The following is an 18,987-nucleotide window of genomic DNA, read 5'->3' on the forward strand; positions in this document are numbered from 1 at the left end:
ATATATTATTAGGAAGGATATTTGTAACATTTTGTTCCTTAATAATCTAGCTTTATAAATCTAAGAGGTAGCATAATACAGAGAGCATATAATTATTGATATCAAAAAAGTTTCCAGAGGAGTAAGATAAATCTAACAGCCAAAACAACCTGGTTTCAATACAACAACAGACACATAGACTGATGGAACAGATTGAGAAATAGATCCACCCACCTATGGACAACTGATCTTTGACAAAGGTCTGAAATCCATTTAACAGGGAAGAGATAGTCTCTTCAACAAATGGTGCTGACAAAACTGGATACCATTTAATTACAGTATGATGACAGAATAGCCAAACAAGCTACACAGACTGTCTTCAACAAAGAAAAGATAAATGAATTGACAGAGATACAGAAGATACTCCTGGAGCCCTGAGCTTTGAAAGGAAGTATACAGAAGAGAATTAGGCACCAGCTACTGGAAAAACCTGAATGAAAACAGTGAGTATGGAGATGGATGGAGCCATACAGTCAGCTAGTCTGACAGCACCAACAGCCTGAATATTTCCAAGTGGTGTTGGGATCTGAGAATTGACCTAAAGATCAGCCTTGGTTGGCAAAGCCTGCAGGGATGACTGCATAGGTGGCCTATGACTGGGAAGGGAAACAGCAAGGAAGGAAACAACCTGAGCTGTGAACTTTCCACTGTCCAGAGGACCTGGTCATTTTGATTGTTTGCAAACATTGACCATTTTGGATATTTAAAGAAATCAAGGGCACAGCCATTTTGAGTGTTTACAAGTGGTAGTCATTTTGGATATTTAAAGTGGCAGCATTCACATTTGGATTCCAGGGACCTAAGAATAGGCTCCATTTGCCAAAGATTACAGGGACATATGGGAGGCTGACAATGAGAAAGGAGACAGGTGGTGAGTATATAAGTGCTGCCAGACAGCAAATAGAGGAGCACAGTACCCTGCTTACATAAATCCAAACAAAACAAAGAAATTGAAAATCATAGACAAGTCACTACAACATACATCACCAATTAAATATAAACACAAAATTGTCACAATGTCTCAGAAACAATAGAACATCACAGTCCACACAAAGAAAGCAAAATAAAGCAAGAGAAAAAAGGGACCAGGATACAGAACCAAAACACATCCCTGAAGAAGAAGCAGCATTTGAACTCCCTGATAAGGAATACAAAAGAATTATATTTAGGTACTTTCAATGGATTGAGAGAGAATGTAAGGAAAACACTGACAAAATTGAGGAAAACACAGAGAAAATCCTAGAACAATTTCAAAACACTATACAAGAACAAAATGACAAATGAAAAATTAGAAATGATACAAAATCTACACATAGACATCCATAAGATTAATACTAAATTTTCAGAAATAGATAACACATTGAATGGGCAAAGGAGTAGAATTGAATCAATTGAAGACAGAATTAGTGACATTGAAGACAAATATCTCAATACTTCTTTGGAAAGAAGTCAATCAGAAAAAAAAATCAAAACAACTGCAAGATAGAATGGACTGTTCTAAACTTGGGAAGAAAATAATAAATAAGAGGATAACCTCAAAGAAAAAATGACAAACCTTCACCTCAAAATAAATAAAAGGATAAGAACAAATATTTCACAAATACTAAAACAGTAGCAAAGAGAGAAGTGATAACACAATTCATAAAAAAATATAAAAAAAATGAGCTCAGCACAGAAAATTATATGGAACAAAGAAATCAGCAACACCACAAAAAAGCACATAAAAAAATGATAGCAACAAATTCATACTTATTGATAAAAACACTGCCAAAAGAGTAAAAAGAGAACCTATAGATTGGGAAAAAAAATATTCAACAGCAACATATCTGAACATATCTGACAAAGGACTTCTCTCTAGAATTTATAAAAAACTACAACACCTCAACAACAACAACAAAAAAAATCAATTAAAAATTGGTCAGAAGACATGAATAGACACTTCACCAAAGAAGATATTTATGCAGCCAGCAAATACATTAAGAAATGCTCACTATCATTAGCCAGTAGAGAGAAGCAAATGAAAACAACAATGAAATACCATCTTACCCCAGCACTAATAGCAAAGTTCAACAAGACAGAAAAAAGCAAATGTTGGTGAGGATGTGGAGAGATTGAGACTCTCACATATTGTTGGTGGGACTGTAGAATGACAAAACCATTGTGGAAAGCAGTTTGGCAATTCCTTAAAAAGCTAGAATCAGAAACATTTGACCCAGTATCCCATTACTAGTTATATATCCTAAAGAAGTGAGTGAGAGCCAGGACAAGAACAGATATCTGCACACCCTTGTTCATTGCAGCACTATTTACAATAGTCAAAAGATGGAAACAACCTAGGTGACCATCGACAGAAGAACGGATAAACAAATAATGGCACATACACACAACGGAGTACTATGCAAGTTTGGGCTTTAGTATACTAAAGTATAATGCAGAATCTGCAAAACACTGCATGGCATTGATGAACTTGGAGGAGGTTATGCTGAGGGAAATAAGTCAATTACAGAAGGACACATATTGTGTGAGTCTATTATTATAAATAGCCAAGGAAAGATTTACACAGGGAAGGAAATTTCCTTGTTGGATACCAGGGATGGGGGGGAGGGAGGGAAAATAGATGGATAATTACAAAACAATTTTGATACTGGTGAAGGGATAAAAATAAATAAAAATAATAAATTTAACAAAATAGAGGATACTTTTCTGAAAATTCACAAGGATGCTCACTGGTAAGTGTAGTGCCTAAGGCACTTGACTGCTAACCAGAAGGCTGGTGGTTCAAACCCACCAGTTACTCCTCGGAAGGAAGATGGGGCAATCTACTTCCGTAGTGATACTGCCTCGGAAACCCAAGGGGGGTCGCTATGAGTCGGGGCCGAATAGACGGCACATAACAATAACAACATGCTATTATTATTATTACAGCTATTATTAAAGGATTCTTTACAATAAGGGAAACCATATTCTGTAGGTTATTGTTTCTACTGTTCCAAAACTAACACTCTGTGAAAAGGTACATATACGTGTAAGGAAGGCAAGTTAAAATTAGAGAATTACATGCATATTTGTTTTCCTGAATATCAATATTAATCATAGAAATAGCTAACATTAATTAAGAACTACTCTGTACCTGAACTATGCTAAGAAATAAATATATATTATATTATTTAATAATTTTTATCTGATTTATTATTTTCATTTTTCAGATGAGTTAAGGAAGCTATAGTGGGGGTAAGCACCCTGCCTGAGATTACCTACGAGTAAATGGGGATGCTGGGACATGAATCCAGAGAGTATTCTAATGCTGGAATTTATGTTCTCGAGACCCTGAGAGTGCAGGAAGCAAGGAGAAAGAGAATATATATGTGTTTGTGTGTGTGTGTGTGTGTGTGCATGTATACATGCATATACTGTCCTCTCATTTATATAAATGTGGATATACATGCATAAATACACACATGTGCTATAAATACTTTAGTCAAGTTATTATTTATCCATAACATTACTTAACCATTCAGTTAGCAAAATATATTGTTGCTTCTGTGTAGCTTGATAATTACTGCAATTACTTGCAAAGGAGAAGAAAGGGGCCCATGACTTTTTTAACTAGCACTGACAGTGAAGATAGTATAGGGCTTTCACTGTGGTGGAAAGAGAGAGTCCAGTGGCAGTGACTTTGAATGACAGGTTTGAACATAGATATTTAAAGTGTTTGGGCTGTAGTTGTTGTGATGTGCCCTCGAATCAGACCTGACTCAAAGCGACCCCTCCTTGGGTTTCCGAGGCGATATCACTACGGAAGTAGGTTGCCCCATCTTCCTTCCGAGAAGTGGCTGATAGGTTTCAACCGCCAGCCTTCTGGTTAGCAGTCAACTGCCTTAGGCACTATGCTACCAGCACCCTTTCCACAAACTTCTGAAGAAGGATTCCTGTCTTCAGGGTCTTCCTCCTCCATTCCTGCTTTCTCTTTACAGCACAAACTTGGCCCAGGATCTGTCTGACACACATCCTCCTGTGGTTCCAGTAGCAGGAGTATGTGTGGAGTTATTACCAATACAATCTGGCTCTTCCAGTGTTGTAGTCAGTTATCATTGCTGGCTTGTCTCCCCATTAATTAGGCATTTGAGACTGATTCATCTTTTCTGAGACCCTGTGTCTTTCATGATGTTACCATTCCTTTGTAGAATAAAATATGTTCCTACCTGCTTGCTCTAAGCATGATTTATTGCTCCTTATTCTGTTTCTTTTATACTAACTCGATTTCTCTCCTAGTGACTTTTATTATTTATTCCATCTGTCTCCTTCATTAGGTTGTGAGGCCGTAAGACCCAGATGACCATAACAGTTTATGGTGAGGTCTTGTACATACAAGAAGTTCTATCAGAACAACAATAAATGACAGCGAGCATTCATAGATTTTGACATTATATTTGTAGAATATATGCTTCAAAGCTTAGATGATATAATAAAATAAAGTAAATAAAGTTTTAAAGGAGCAATGAAGTAAAATTTTGCTAAGAGAACAGAAAGTATTAAATGAAGGTAAACTTAAGGCTCTATTCAACATGTAATTCATGACTAGGAAAAGTATTGAATTTTTCTGACGAGCAATGCAGTTTATTAACATTTTATATTGTCAAGAAAGTTAAGACCAATTTAATGAAAAATAACTTTGCAGTTTCTCAAAATTCTTCAGTGTCTAGTTACAATTTTTATGCCAATGTTTCAATTTAAAGGGATGATATAAAAATAGAAATATCTTCAGTATAAATAGAAAAAATATTTGCTAACTACTAACTGCGTCCTCACACAACATTTCTCAGCCTTCTGTTGCTACTTCTAAATGCACACACCACACACTCTTGTCACACACTCTTGTTTCAAGTCTTCCTGTCTCTCTGGATGAAACACTCTTCCCTCCACTGTTAACCTTCATGTTCTACTCACCTTTCAGCCAACTGTTTGAAATACAATTCTTTAAAGGACATTTCCTGGGCTTACCAACCAATTTTGATATAATTCTATACTTACTTTTCTTAATGACACTTACAGTAATTTGTAGTTCTATATTTACTTGTAAAATCATTCAATAAATATATTTCTTTATCACCCTTCCTACATATTGCATGCTCCAAATCACTAAAAATTACTTTACAGTCTGCTTATCACTGGTCTATATTTCCATACATTAAAAAAATTGTTATTTTTTACTGCCATGGAGTCAGATCCTAGACACAGTGACCCTCCTTGGGTTTCAGAGGCAGTATCACTATGCAAGCTGATTGCTCAACCTTCCTTCTGAGGAGTTGAGTGGGTTTGAACCACCAGCCTTCTGGTTGACAGTCAAATGCCTTAGGCACTATGCCACATTAGCTCCCCACATAAATGTTATATTTTCTATTTTTATCCTACAAGATAGAATAGGAACATCAATGAGTACAAGGACAATAATTCCTCCTTTTGGCTTTCTGAGGATATCCTGGTAGCGAGCCATGAGACTGTATTCTGTGAAACTGGGAGTAAATATCTTTTAAGCATCCAACTAGGAAACAAGGAATCCTGGTTATATTCATGAAATAATTATAATTTCCAAAACACTTTCAAAATAGGAGATTAATTGTAACATTCTGGATGTTTATGATGATACATCTATGTACCTTTTTATAAGAAAATGATTGAAGATACCAGTGATTAATCTGTTGACGATTTTCATTACAGAAAACATATATTTCAAAGGCTATATGTAGAATATTTTGAGATTACACTATTTAATAAATTCTTAGGAGCATTTTTTCCCCCACATTTTCACATCTCTGAAATTGGTACACTTGTAGATGTGTGAATAGTTTGGTTGAAAATTTCTGGTAAGGCCTTGGAAGTGGAAATGCCAGTGTCTTTTTGATTCTAAGAATTAGAGCTGTATAGGCACACATGAAGATATAAAGTCAAGCTATTATTTTAAAATAATAAATTACACCTGTAAGAGTCATTGTCCTCCTTTTTTTTTCATTTCTGATGTGGAAGAATATTTTGGTGATCCATTCAGTGGGTGAAAAATCAGCTGAATTAAAGCAAACAAACAAATATGCTATTTAAAATCTGCAAACACATTTGTATGTATTATTTAATTTCATCATCATGACCACTATTCAAGGAAGAGGGGAGATTTTGTGTCATTCCATTATAGAAATTAAAAAACTGAGTCTCCTGTGTTTAATGATTTAGTAGTAACATTATGAGTAAGAGTTGAATCTAGACATTTTGTTGTTGTTGTTCTTAAGTGTGGTCAAGTTAGCTCTGACTCACAACGACCCTATGTACAACAGAAGGAAATGTTGCTTGGTCCTGTGCCAGCCTCACAATCCTTGCTATACCTGAGTTCTAACTTCACTAGTATTCACATTTAAGTAGGAAAGATGTGTTAGCTATAGACTTTGAGGCTTAGGTTTTTCACTGGCTTAGTCATTTGTAACTAAGTTTAATAATGTCATAGAATCTCATCTTGATGAATGTGGCATATCTCATGAATCTGTCAAATGACGCTGTGGATTGACCATGTGCTGAGCTGGCAGAATGAGTTGCTGTATGTCAGACTGTAACCCCAGACTTTCCTTAGGACAGTGACCTGCTGGACCAGCGGAAACACTGCTTCACCGTGCAGTCCGAGTCTGGGGAAGACCTCTACTTTTCCGTAGAGCTCAACTGTGACCTTGCACAATGGGAGCGAGCCTTCCAGACAGCAGCCTTCCTTGAAGTGGAGAGGATACAGGTGAGGGTAGCTGCAGTTTTAAGATCTGTTGGCCCTCAGATCCCAATAACCATTCTCCTAAATTTTTAACATAAATTCAAATTATTTAAAACTGCTTTTCTTAGTCTTGACTTTTTTTCTCGGATACATTCCATAATAAGCTATTGCTATTAAATTATTAAGGAGGTCTGTTGATGTAGTGCGTAAGGCATTTAACTTCTAACCAGAATGTTGGCAGTTGGAACCCACCCACCACTCCAGGGAAGGAAGATGGGGCAATCTACTTTTGTAAAGATGTACTACCTGGGAAACCTAATGGGGATCACTATGAGTCAGAATTAACTCCTTACCAGTGAAGGTTTTTTTTTTTTTTTTGTATTGAATGAATAGTAACAAAGTTCTGAATTAAATTTTAATCTTCACAGTTTTATATGTCCAGGCTATTTCCTACCACATACCAAAAATGTACTTGTAACTTTAATTATAAAATGCTATAATTTGAATCTAATACAGGAAGTGCTCTGTTTTAAACTCATTGCTTACCAGACCATTTCCTGTTCTCTCAAAGTGACCCCCTGATTCTTGCCTGGATGCCTCCATTTTCTCACTCTGCTCAACCTTCTGCCTTCTCTCTCCCTTTTTTCTTTTTTTTTTTTAATTATTGTTATTTTTATTTGCTTGGAAGTTTACAGACCAAATTCATCTTCCATACAGCAGTTCATACACATTTTGTTTCATGGCATTGACTCCAATTTCCCACAACGTAGCAGTTCTTTTCCCTCTTCCTCCCTGTAGTTACCTCTTCCTGTGTCCTTCCCTCCCATGTACTCTCTCCCACCCCCAGATATATCACTGTACAAACTGCCCCTCTGTTCTCCCAGGATTGATCACTCTAAGGAGTGTATCTACCTGATGTAAATGTTCACCTCATATGCCTGTCTATTGTTTGGTTGGAAGCCACAGGAGTGAATTCAGTTCTAGACTTGAAGGGTAACTAGGGGCCATAGCCTCAGTGGTCTCACCAGGATCTATCAAACCAGCAAAACTGAACTTATTTTTTGAACTTATTTTTTTATGATTTTGAGTTTTGTTCCACATTGTTCCCCTACTCTATCCAGGATCTCCTGAACCAATTGCTCTCCAAGTTGTTGATAGTAGTAGTCAGCAGCCATCTAGTTCTGATCTCATAGTCATATAAGCTGAGGATCACATGTCTACTAGTCCTTGAACTAATTATTTGCGTGTGTATTTGCTTTTGTTCACTCTTATTTGCTGTAGACAAGGAGAGACCCATTGATTCATCTAGATGGCTGCTTGCAAGCTTTTAAGACCCCAGTCACTACTCACCAAAGTACACTGTAGAACAATGCTCTTATGTAGTGTGTTATGACAATTGAGCTTGATGTCCCCTGCAACCAGGGTCCTGAGCCCACAGGTCCAACTACTCACTCCCTCAGGTTAGCTGGCTGTGGCCAAGAAGCCACAACAACCCTGTCCCTTGTCACTTCTACTATACACCTAGACATTCTTACAACACATACAAATATGCTTGTAGAAACACCATCTGCCAATCTAATACTTGATCACGGGCACACTCCCTGCTGCCTAGACATACCTGATCGTTCTGACTATCTACCCATCTATTCATCCATAGATCAATGCTTACCATCACTGATAATGTAGTAGTGTACATGCAAAGGGGTTGATCTTTGTTGTCTGTACCCCCTGAGTACCTTTCTGTGTCTTCCTTTTCCTCATTGCCATTGTGTTGATCACTCACATTTGGTACATTGCCCTTTCCTTCACCCAAATCAATACTTGTCTTTACCTATATAACAGTGTTCCCTCCCCTCCCCTACTCTCCAGATAACCAACAAAGAAAGTTTCCTTCCATATGGAAACCTTCTTTGACTTTTTATAATAGTAAAAGAATACAATATTTGTCCTTCTCTGCTTGACTTATTTCACTCAGCATAATGCCCTCCAAGTTCACCCATATTATGCAATGTTTTGCAGATTCTACATTATTCTTTAATGTTGCATAGTATCCCATTGTGTGTATGTACCACAGTTTGGTTATCCATTCCTCAGTTGATGGACACCTAGATTGTTTCCATCTTTTGGCTATTGTAAATAGTGCTGCAATGAACATGGGTGTGTATATATTGTCCTGGCTGTCACTTATTTAGGATACATACCTAGTAATGGAGTAGCTGAGTCAAACGGTACTTCTAATTCTACCTTTTTAAGGAAATGCTGTAGTTATTTCCACAGTGGTTATTTCATTTTAAAGTCCCACCAGCAGTGTATGAGAGTCCTAATGTCTCCATAACCTTGACAGCATTTGTTATTTTCTGTCTTGTTGAACTTTGCTATTAGGGCTGGGATGAAATTGTGTGTCATTTTTGTTTAGATTTGCATCTCTCTAATGGCTAATGATCATGAACATCTCTTCATGTGTTTGTTGTCTGCCTGAATATCATCTGTGGTTAAGTGTCTATTCATGTCTTCTGCCCATTTTTTAATTGGATTTTTTTGTCTTTTTGTCATTGAGGTGTTGGAGTGTTCTATACATTTTAGGGATAATACTAATGTCAGTTACGTTATTGGCAAATATTTTTCCCAATCTGTAGGACCTTTTTTTACTCTTTCAAAGAAGTCTTTTGAAGCACATAAAAATATAATTTTCAGAAGGTCCCATTAATCTAGTTTATCTTCTACTGTTTGTGCATTTTGGGTTATGCTTGAGAGTGCATGCATGCCATAGATTAGGACCCCTAAGTTTTCCCCTATTTTTTTTTCCTGGAGGAAATTTATAGTTTTAGGTTTCGTATATAAATTTTTGATCTATTTGGAGTTAGTTTTTGTATATGGTATGAGGTATAGAGCTTGTCTCGCTTTCCCAGCACCATTATGAAAGAGACTATCTCTTCAACATTGAATGAACTTTGGACCTTTTTAAAAATTCAGCTGATCATAGGACAATGTATCTATTTCTGGGTTCTCAATTCTGTTCCACTGGTGTATGTATCTGTCATGGTACAGACACCAGGCTGTTTTGACTAATGTGGCTGTATGGAAGGTTTTGAGATCTGGGAGTAGGAGACCTCCTGCTATGTTCTTCTTCATCAGTAATGCTTTGGTTATCCACAGTCTTCCCTTTCTGTATAAAATTAGTAATTTTTTTTTTCCATATCCCTGAAGAATGTTGATGAGATATGGATTGGTATTGCATTGAATGTATAGATTGTTTTGCTTAGTATTGATATTTTCACAATATTCAATCTTCCTTCCCATAAGCATGGTATATTCCTCTGTTTATGTAGATCTCTTATGGTTTCTTGAAGTATTATTTTGTGGTTTTCTTTGTACAGATCTTTTGTGTCCTGGCAAGATTTATTTCCAAACATTTTATTGTTTTTGGTAACTATTATAAATAGCATTGATTTCCTTATTTCCTTTTCAGAAACCTCTTGGCTGGTATACAAGAATCCAACTGATTTTTGTATGCTGATCTTGTATCCTGCCACTATGCTAAATCTCTCAATTAGTTCTAATAGTTTTCTTGCTGAATCTCATAGGTTTCCTATGTACAGGCTCATATCATCAGCAAATAAGTATAGTTTTACTTCTTCCATACCAATTGGGATGCCTTTGATTTCCCTTTTGTGCATTATTTTCCTGGCTAGGACTTCCAATACAATGTTGAATAGCAGTGGTGATAGACAGCATTCTTGTCTGGTTCCTGTTCACAAGGGAAATAGCTCAGTCTCCCTTCACTGAGAATAATGTTGGCTATTGGAAGACTGGGCAATCTACTTCTGTAGAGACACCACCTCAGAACCCCAAGAAGGGGTCACTATGAATTGGACTCAACTTGATGGCAGTGAGATTTTTTTTTAATTGATTTTGTATATATGCCCTTTATTATGTTAAGGAATTTCTATTCCTATTTTTCTGAGTTTTTATCAGGAATGGGGGTCAATAATTATCAGATGCCTCTACTGCATTAGTTGATATGTTGATATGGTTCTTTTTCTTTATTTCACTTATAGATTACATTGATTGTTTTTCTAGTGTGGAACCATCCTTGCATACCTGATATACAACCCACTTGATTGTACTTCATTCCCACTCTTCAAAACCATGCACAATATTTGAAGGTTTTTTTCAAATGTCATATCCATGAAAATGTTCCCAATTTATAATCCACCCTACCTACTATTTACCCTGAAACCTTTCACAACCCCATGCAAACTCTTTCCTTTTCCTCCTTTTGGATACCAGCATTACTTTGCTTTATCTATTTTCTTAGCTCTGCTCACACTCCTCTTTCTATTGGAATGACTTATGGGCAAGTCATTCCCCACGTTAAATTGTGGATTTTTGTGATTATTTTATTTGTTTTTATACCAGCTGCTTTACTATGTGTTTTGCACATCACATGTATTTAATAAATATTTCTCAAAATGTATTTCCTAAGTGTGAAGTCATTTCTAGGTTGCACTTCATACACCCTCAGCCTCTACAACTTGCAGGACCATGACCTGAAACAGGCCCTTCAAATACAAGTTTTGACCTCTAATTTGTGGCCACACCAAATGTAAAGGATGCACTTGTATTCATAGAGCTAAGACCTAACTAGACACGTTAACTCTTGATTTTGTGAAAAGAACTATGATGATATTGTAACATTAGATATCCCAGTTTTGTCAACAAGTAAAATGTATGTAGTAATATATGTCAATATCTCCCTTTTCTGAAACCAAATATCCCTGATCTCTATGTGAAGGTTCCCCAGTCTGACATGACAGTTAGAGGAGGAGGGCATAGAGGGGACATGGGAATCAATTGCTTCATTACTCAACTGGCTTTTTCTATTAGATGTGACACTACCATCGTATTGTCTAGACACATTCAAGTAGCTGAGAAATATAATTTCAGTATTTTGACTGTATAAAAAAATCTCAATACAGTAAAATAGAGATACTTTAATATCAAAAGTTTAAAGATAGACAACATGCTAAATATTATTTTATTTTTAGTGTCAACATCTAATACCATTTAAAAGGATTAAAATGTGATTTGACTGAATGACAATTAAGGTTTTATAATATATATTTCCAGATATAAGTCATACTAATATCATTTTCACTGCAATATGTCACTTGTCGTAGAATCAACCCCATGTCAGTTTTCACATTTGTCCCTATTTAATATTTAATTTCATCAATCTACTGATGAGTTAGAAATAAGAGTATAGTATTTCTCTGTATTTTAATACTGTTCTTAGAATCTTGGCTTCATATTTTCAAAGAGAAGGTTCTGTGCAATGCACTTCTTTGGATTCTGTCTTATCTATGAACAATGTGGTTTTAAGATGCTATGTGATGATAACATATTGAAACATATAATGCCTTTTAGGCTCTTGATCATTTTTTAGATTTTATAATATATCTTTATTTAGTGTATCATAAATTAATAACCAATACATGAACATATTGATAGTGCTATTTTCAAAATAAATATGTGACTATATTTATATGAAAAACCCTATTAAATTTCCTTTTATCTTGATATTTTCACTAACATGAAAATTGATAAGGCAATAAAATAGATAGCATATGCTCTAATGTGAAATATATAGAAAAGATGAAAATTAACACATTAATTAATATAGTTAACAAAGTTACTTTAATTATAAAACTGATTTTCATTAATGGTACTGCACATTAACATTTTTTTAGTGGTTTTGTGCCTATGGCATTTGACTATTAACCAGAAGGCTGGTGGTTCAAACCCACCAGCCACACCTCAGAAGGAAGATTAGGCAATCTACTTCCATAGAGATACCACCTTGGAAACCCAAAGCGGGGTTGCTATGAGTCAAATCGACTGGATAGCAGTGAATTTGGGTTTTTCTGGAATATATTATTTTGACTAGTTTTTCTTTTCTGTAGTGTAACTGAAAGTAGCAAACAATTCAATATATAGTAGATAGAACTTTGAGCATTCCTTAATGTTGATAATAGTTTTAATAAAGTAATAGAATATGAATGCAAACATGTAAGATGTCTGTGTATTAAGCTAATATAATTATATCCAAAAGGAACTTTTGTGACCCATGAAATACGTGACAACTGTTTTTTTTTTTGCAAAATTTAACGCCAAATGGATAATTTTGCCAAGCTCATTTTTTTTTCTTTTGCAAATTGAGTTTAAACAAATGAATATAGTTTTTGGTGAAGACAATTTCAATGTATTTAACATTGATTGTAGCAAAAAAATGTGATACAAACAATTTACTGTTTTGTAAGGTATTACAGAAATAAATACCATGTAAAAATTAGTACTGAAAATCTGTGATAGATAATGAATACTCTCTCTACATCATAAACACACACATATCATATGTGAATTATAAATATTTTTCATTTGAATATTCTCCTTTAGTTTACAATTAAATTCAAACAAAATTGTCCCATAGAAACAATAAAGTTTCATGTTATATATAAACCCCATGATTTTAGTGTGTGAGAAATACTCCTTTTTATTTAAGAATCCATATTTCATTATTCTTTTCAAATAATTTATGTAAGTAAAATTATAATAAAATCTGGTCTCATTTTGGAAAAAAAAATCACTGCACTGTTGATTTTTAAAGAATTAGTAGGTTTACAAAAACAAAGAGGCAAGTGGTAAATTGGTAAATGTGTTTGGGAAGTAGCTTGCATGACATGGAATGACATATAAAGATGCTATAAAGGACAAGACATACCTTGTATTCTTTTTCTTGATTACTGATTCTGTGTTTGTGTGTCTGATATTTTTTTCTTTTAATAATACTCATGAAACTAATAGGTAATATATGTTTTAACATTATATGCCGAGAATTTGAGTAAGACTTTAATAATCCATCTTTGGTTAATATTTAATGATAAGATATAAAAACTTAACATGCTCTTGCCTACACCTAATATTTTTTATAGTGGTTTGATTATAAATATAGCAAAGGGAGATAGTAATACAATGGAAAGACATGGTTCAGATGGAACAGGGTGGATACTGGGACCCACGGTTCCCTAGGCAAGATCAAAAGCTCCTCTTATTGTTTTATTAACAATAAAATTGTACTAATATTGTCTTTCTTCTATAATAAAATACAAATATTGGTATTGAGTAATATATTGCATAGAGCAATTATTATCTGAACTGTCACATAGTCTTTGATACATGTTGCCTATTGTTAATGATAGTGAATCAATCATACTGGCAGTAACATTTTTTTTTTTCTATTTTGTCCAGTGCAAGACATATGCGTGTGTTCAAGAAAGTCATCTAATGGGACTCACTATTGACTTTAGCACAGGATTTATCTGCTTTGATGCTGCAACAAAGGTAATGTGTTTGGATCAGCTCTATGAAATGTGCTGAAGACATTTAACTTAAGACTCACTGAATTGTTTTCTAACAACTACTTTCAGCATTTTGATTGGTTTTCATGTGTGAAATTTAAAATCCTCATATTCATTAATAGACTATAAATGATTTTATCAGTTTATAGGAAACAAAAATTTAAATAGTTACAAAACAAATACTTTACAACAAAATACTATTATAATATTAAAATAAGTGTATATGTTATGGAAAACTTAACTGAAGGAAAATTTTCTTCTGACAAGATGAATTTTCTAAAGTAATCTTTTATGATTTTTCTGCATCAGCATCAACAAGATCAGTGCAGAAAAAAATCTTTTTTTTTTCCAGTTGTAATAGCTAATATGTTAGAATAATAGTACGGAATAATTTAGAATGTTAAAAATGAAATACAATTTTTATAAAATAAAGAATTTTACTCAGATTCAAAGATTTGCAAATTGAGAAGCAACTAAAAAATATGCAAAGTGGTGTTCTAGAGGAGTATAAAACCAGATCTTTGATACACAATTTTGCAGAACTTTGTACTGAGTTGAGAAGAGTATAGGGGTATATTTGATTGGTTGACATCTCATTGACTCATTTATCAAGAATTCACATTGCCCAAAGTGCTCAACTTAGCTACAGTTCCTTGTCTTCAAAAGCTCGTTCATTCTGTTTTCTTCCACATTCGGGGTTGTGGGGGGCACCTCAGAGGGTTGTAGAACAAGTTATATTAGTCAAGAGTGTAGTCATGAGTCACATAATCTAAATCGTAGAAACAAGGCTTAGGTCAAAATGGATTCCAATTCAAACCTGTATCAGCCATTTCAATTATGTCAAGCATATCGTATTTAGATTATTCTTTCAATCTAAACCTTCCCTCTTTTGATCTAGAAGCTCCATTGAGATTCCTTAATCACCATTGTAAAATTGATTTTTTTCTAGGTGAAATTATTGTCGGATTGATCCTTTTTATAAGTTTGATCTTTAATCAACTTTTCAGTGTGTCATAGCTCAGACATTCTGCTTCTATGATCTTCCAGTTGGGGTACATGAAGAGCAAGGCCACATTTGTAGGAACAACTTAAAATACAAACTTGCTAACTCAAGGTGTGAGGTCCTTTAAAAGCTTAGTTTCTAAAAAAAAAAAAAAAAAAAAAAACCTTACTTTCTTCAGGATATATAACCAACTGCCTTGCAAGGGAAAGGACAGTTTGGTTAGAAGCATTGCACAGGTATTGCATACAACATTTTATAAGACCTGCAATAAATAATACAGAAATAAAAATGATCAATCTGCTTTGTAGTGTAGGGCACAAGCAGGAACCAATATTATTGGTAACCTACTAAGGATATCTTAAAAAATAAAAAAAAAAAAAAAAAAAAAAGGTAGAGCTGGGCATATGAGGTATTGAATGTACCAAAGTAGCTTCCTGGAGGATTTTTGTAATATTATGTTCTGTTTCTTCTGTGATATTTGTCCAGGTTCAGCAGGAAGTATTAGCATTGGCACAAATTCCTCCTTGTTGAATTAGAGAAAAATCAAGAACAATCCTATTATCTTAAACAACTTTAGCAAGAAATTCTAAAGATTTCTGATGGACAGACACTCATCTGCAATGTTATCAGCAATTTAAACCATTTAGTAGATAAATTGTGAATAGATTTTTAAACTGAAGAATATCATCTTGTTTTTTGTGTCATTGAAGTGATTCTGATTCTGACTTATGACTCTATGCACAATAGAATGAAATACTGTTCAGTCCTACATCAAACTCACAATCAATATTATGCTTGAGCCAATTGTAGTAGCCACTGTGTCAATGCATCTCATTGAGAGTCTTCCTCTTTTTTGCTTACCCTCTACTTTACCAAGCATGATATCATTCTCCAGATAGTTTTCCATGAAAGACTGCTCTACCTGTGAGATACCAGCTTAATAGTAGGTCATCAGTCTATTGCAATACTTAAGGATATCTACATTAACTATAAGTAATGTGACTTAAGAAAATAGGTCTTCCTGTGACTATTTCATGAGGAGAGAGATTGTGTATTCTAAATGAAGAGGATCTAAGATTTAATAACACCCAAGGAAGTACTTTAGGCCATGACAACTCTAGTTTCTCATTTAATTTGGCTAAATGTTATTTAATAATTCCATTGGTACATTCTACATATCCAGAGGAGTAGGGATAATAAGTAGCATGCAAAAATTTAGTGATTGCTAAGATTTTATACAATTGTTATAACCTTTCCAGTAATATACATCACTCTGTCACTGAGGAATGTGGTGGAGGTTCTACATGATAGTATGATATTTTCTAGAACCTTTATAACAACAAAGCTGGCAGTTTCTTGGCAAGAGAGATAAGCTTCAAAACAATGAGAGTACGTAGAAATTACTAACACAATATTTTTCCAACAAAAGGAGAAAGTTGAATGAAATCTATATACCATTCCAAGACCCAGAGTTGGAGGAAATTCTCCTGGTGATGCTTTCAAGGGCTTCCTTGGATTTTGCCACTGACAAGTTTGACATTGAACATTAATTTGTTGTGCTGTGTTGTGGAAAATGTCTCACCAATGTTTTTGTCCAATTTGGACTACTTTATCAACAACGTGGTGTCTTAGCAAATGAATTGTGTGCAGCATAGTCACTTTTAGGCTTTCTTGTAATGCAGGTTTTGGATTTAGTGCCACCGATAAATTTAATTTTTTGTCATATTTCACCCTTGTGATTTCTGTTGATTTAACCTCTCACTTGGTGCTTGTGATTCTTTAATGGATAATTCATAGGGTGGAATTCACATTTAAGAGGTAGTGACTACTTTCAGCTTATACATAGGTATAGGAATACAGATACATCTGCAGCAGCTCCTGAGATTAAATGAAATATTTTAGCAGAACATGCTGCTAGAGCTGCTGCAAATGTATGTCTCTCTATCTTAATGACAGAAATTTCTTTCCAAAAGTAAAGCATCTAAAAATTGACATAATTGGGGTCCATTTTTATTTTTATTTGTTGTCACCATTAGAGGTTAAAAATTGTTGCTACTATCATAGCATTACAAAGTCATGCTATTCATGAAAATATTAACTTTTTCATGTTTATCTATATGACTAGCTCAAATTATGGCTATTACTCCATCTTATGGTGTGGAGTGGTGTACTTCAGAAAGTTGAGAGCTTCTTGACATACCAATGTGAGTAGTTACAGCATCTATAACTTGGTAAGAACCATTATAAGTCTTAAATAAGATCAAATACAATTTTTCAGTAAGTAAAACAAGATCTGGATGATGTAAAATAATATATTTAAATCACTCCTAGGAACTAGCAGTAGTTCAGTCAAATCTAAATAACTATGGTCAGGATTTCTGTCATCAGGCAAAGAAAGTAGCAGGTTTAAGTAGCACAGATGAATGTGCAGAGGAGATAAAACAAGAATTTCACAAGTGAGTCAGCTAACAAAGAGATTCTGAATAAAGGCATTTATTAAAGACTCTACCAAATGTTAGAGGAGCACATCTAAATCATTTCTCATAAAAATGGCAGCAATGGATTCAAACAGTTTGGGAGTATCTGCAACTGTTCTCAAGCAACAGTGTAGGCTCTGCCTATAGGACCTAATTGGTGACTATAATATCCAATAGATCTCTGCTGATATCCACATTATTGAATAAAGCTTCCTGGAGCTCTGGTAGCATAGTGCCTAAGGCACTTGACTGCTAACCAGAAGGCTGATGGTTCAAACCCACCAGCCACTCCTCAGAAGGAAGGTTGGGCAATCCTACTTCCGTAGTGATACTGCCTCGGAAACCCAAGGAGGGGTCACTATGATTTGGGGCCGACTTGACAGCAAATAACAACAACAACAACAGGCGTTTCCTTTTCTTTCATAATAAACAATGAAAAAGTTTTGTTAAACTAGGTAAGCTTAAGCCTGGATTGGTTAGAGTCCTCTTAAGTTCAGGAAAATATTCTATTTCTAAAGAGTCCATTGCAGAGGCACTGGTCTCTCTGTTTTAAGCAAAGCATAAAGTAGGTAAGCAATAAAATAAAAGTATGGAATCCAGTTGTGATAGTATCCACAAAGGCCCAAATTGACTCTAAGCTGTTATTATTATTATTTTATAATTATTATATTTGACAAGGAATGAATACAAATAATTTGAGGTATTTTTTTAAATCTAATTAGATCCCTTATGAATGTAGATATGACCTAAATGTTTATCTTGGATTTTAACAAATTGAAATTTATCTTTAGAGGCTTTGTGCTCTTTAGTGATCAAGCAGTTAAGCAGATACATAAAATCTACACAATCTGAGGGATTCCTGGAACAAACAAACAAACAAAAAAATCATCTACACACTGAATGTGGAGAGAATTATTTGGAAACATTTGTTGTTGTTGTTATGTACCGTCGAGTCGGCCCTGATTTATAGCGACCCCTCCTTTGGTTCCTGAGGCAGTATCACTATGGAAGTAGATTGCCCGACATTCCTTCTGAGGAGTGGCTGGTGGGTTTGAACCACCACCTTTCTGGTTAGCAGTCAAGTGCCTTAGGTACTATGCTACCAGAGAAACATTACGTCTTCTAAATCAATTTTAAAACTTGGGAGGGTCAGTAAAGTGATGAGTTATGACAATCCAGGAATATTGGTGTCCAGTCCAATGAAGGCAAATAAATATTGATTAATGTGTCAGCCCCAAGCTTACAGGTGAGGAGAGACAACGCAGGGATGCCAGAGTAGCAGGCCGGAAGAGCAGGGATAATTCA

The 18,987-nt window shown here is 34.8% G+C and overlaps 1 protein-coding gene across 1 annotated transcript in view; it reads left to right on the forward strand.

Moving 5' to 3' along the window:
• Window positions 1–18,987, forward strand: part of SNTG1 (syntrophin gamma 1) — a 747,297-nt gene that overhangs the window by 577,366 nt on the left and 150,944 nt on the right. Inside the window, exons 14-15 of the mRNA XM_042782475.1 lie at window positions 6,656–6,808; window positions 14,093–14,185. Coding sequence (XP_042638409.1) covers window positions 6,656–6,808; window positions 14,093–14,185 — 246 coding nt within the window. The remainder of the gene's footprint in view (window positions 1–6,655; window positions 6,809–14,092; window positions 14,186–18,987) is intronic.

The sequence above is a fragment of the Orycteropus afer genome, unplaced genomic scaffold, assembly GCF_000298275.1.
Source record: "Orycteropus afer afer isolate SDZICR_OR568_19922 unplaced genomic scaffold, OryAfe1.0 scaffold00333, whole genome shotgun sequence".
Classification (NCBI taxonomy): Eukaryota; Metazoa; Chordata; class Mammalia; order Tubulidentata; family Orycteropodidae; genus Orycteropus; species Orycteropus afer.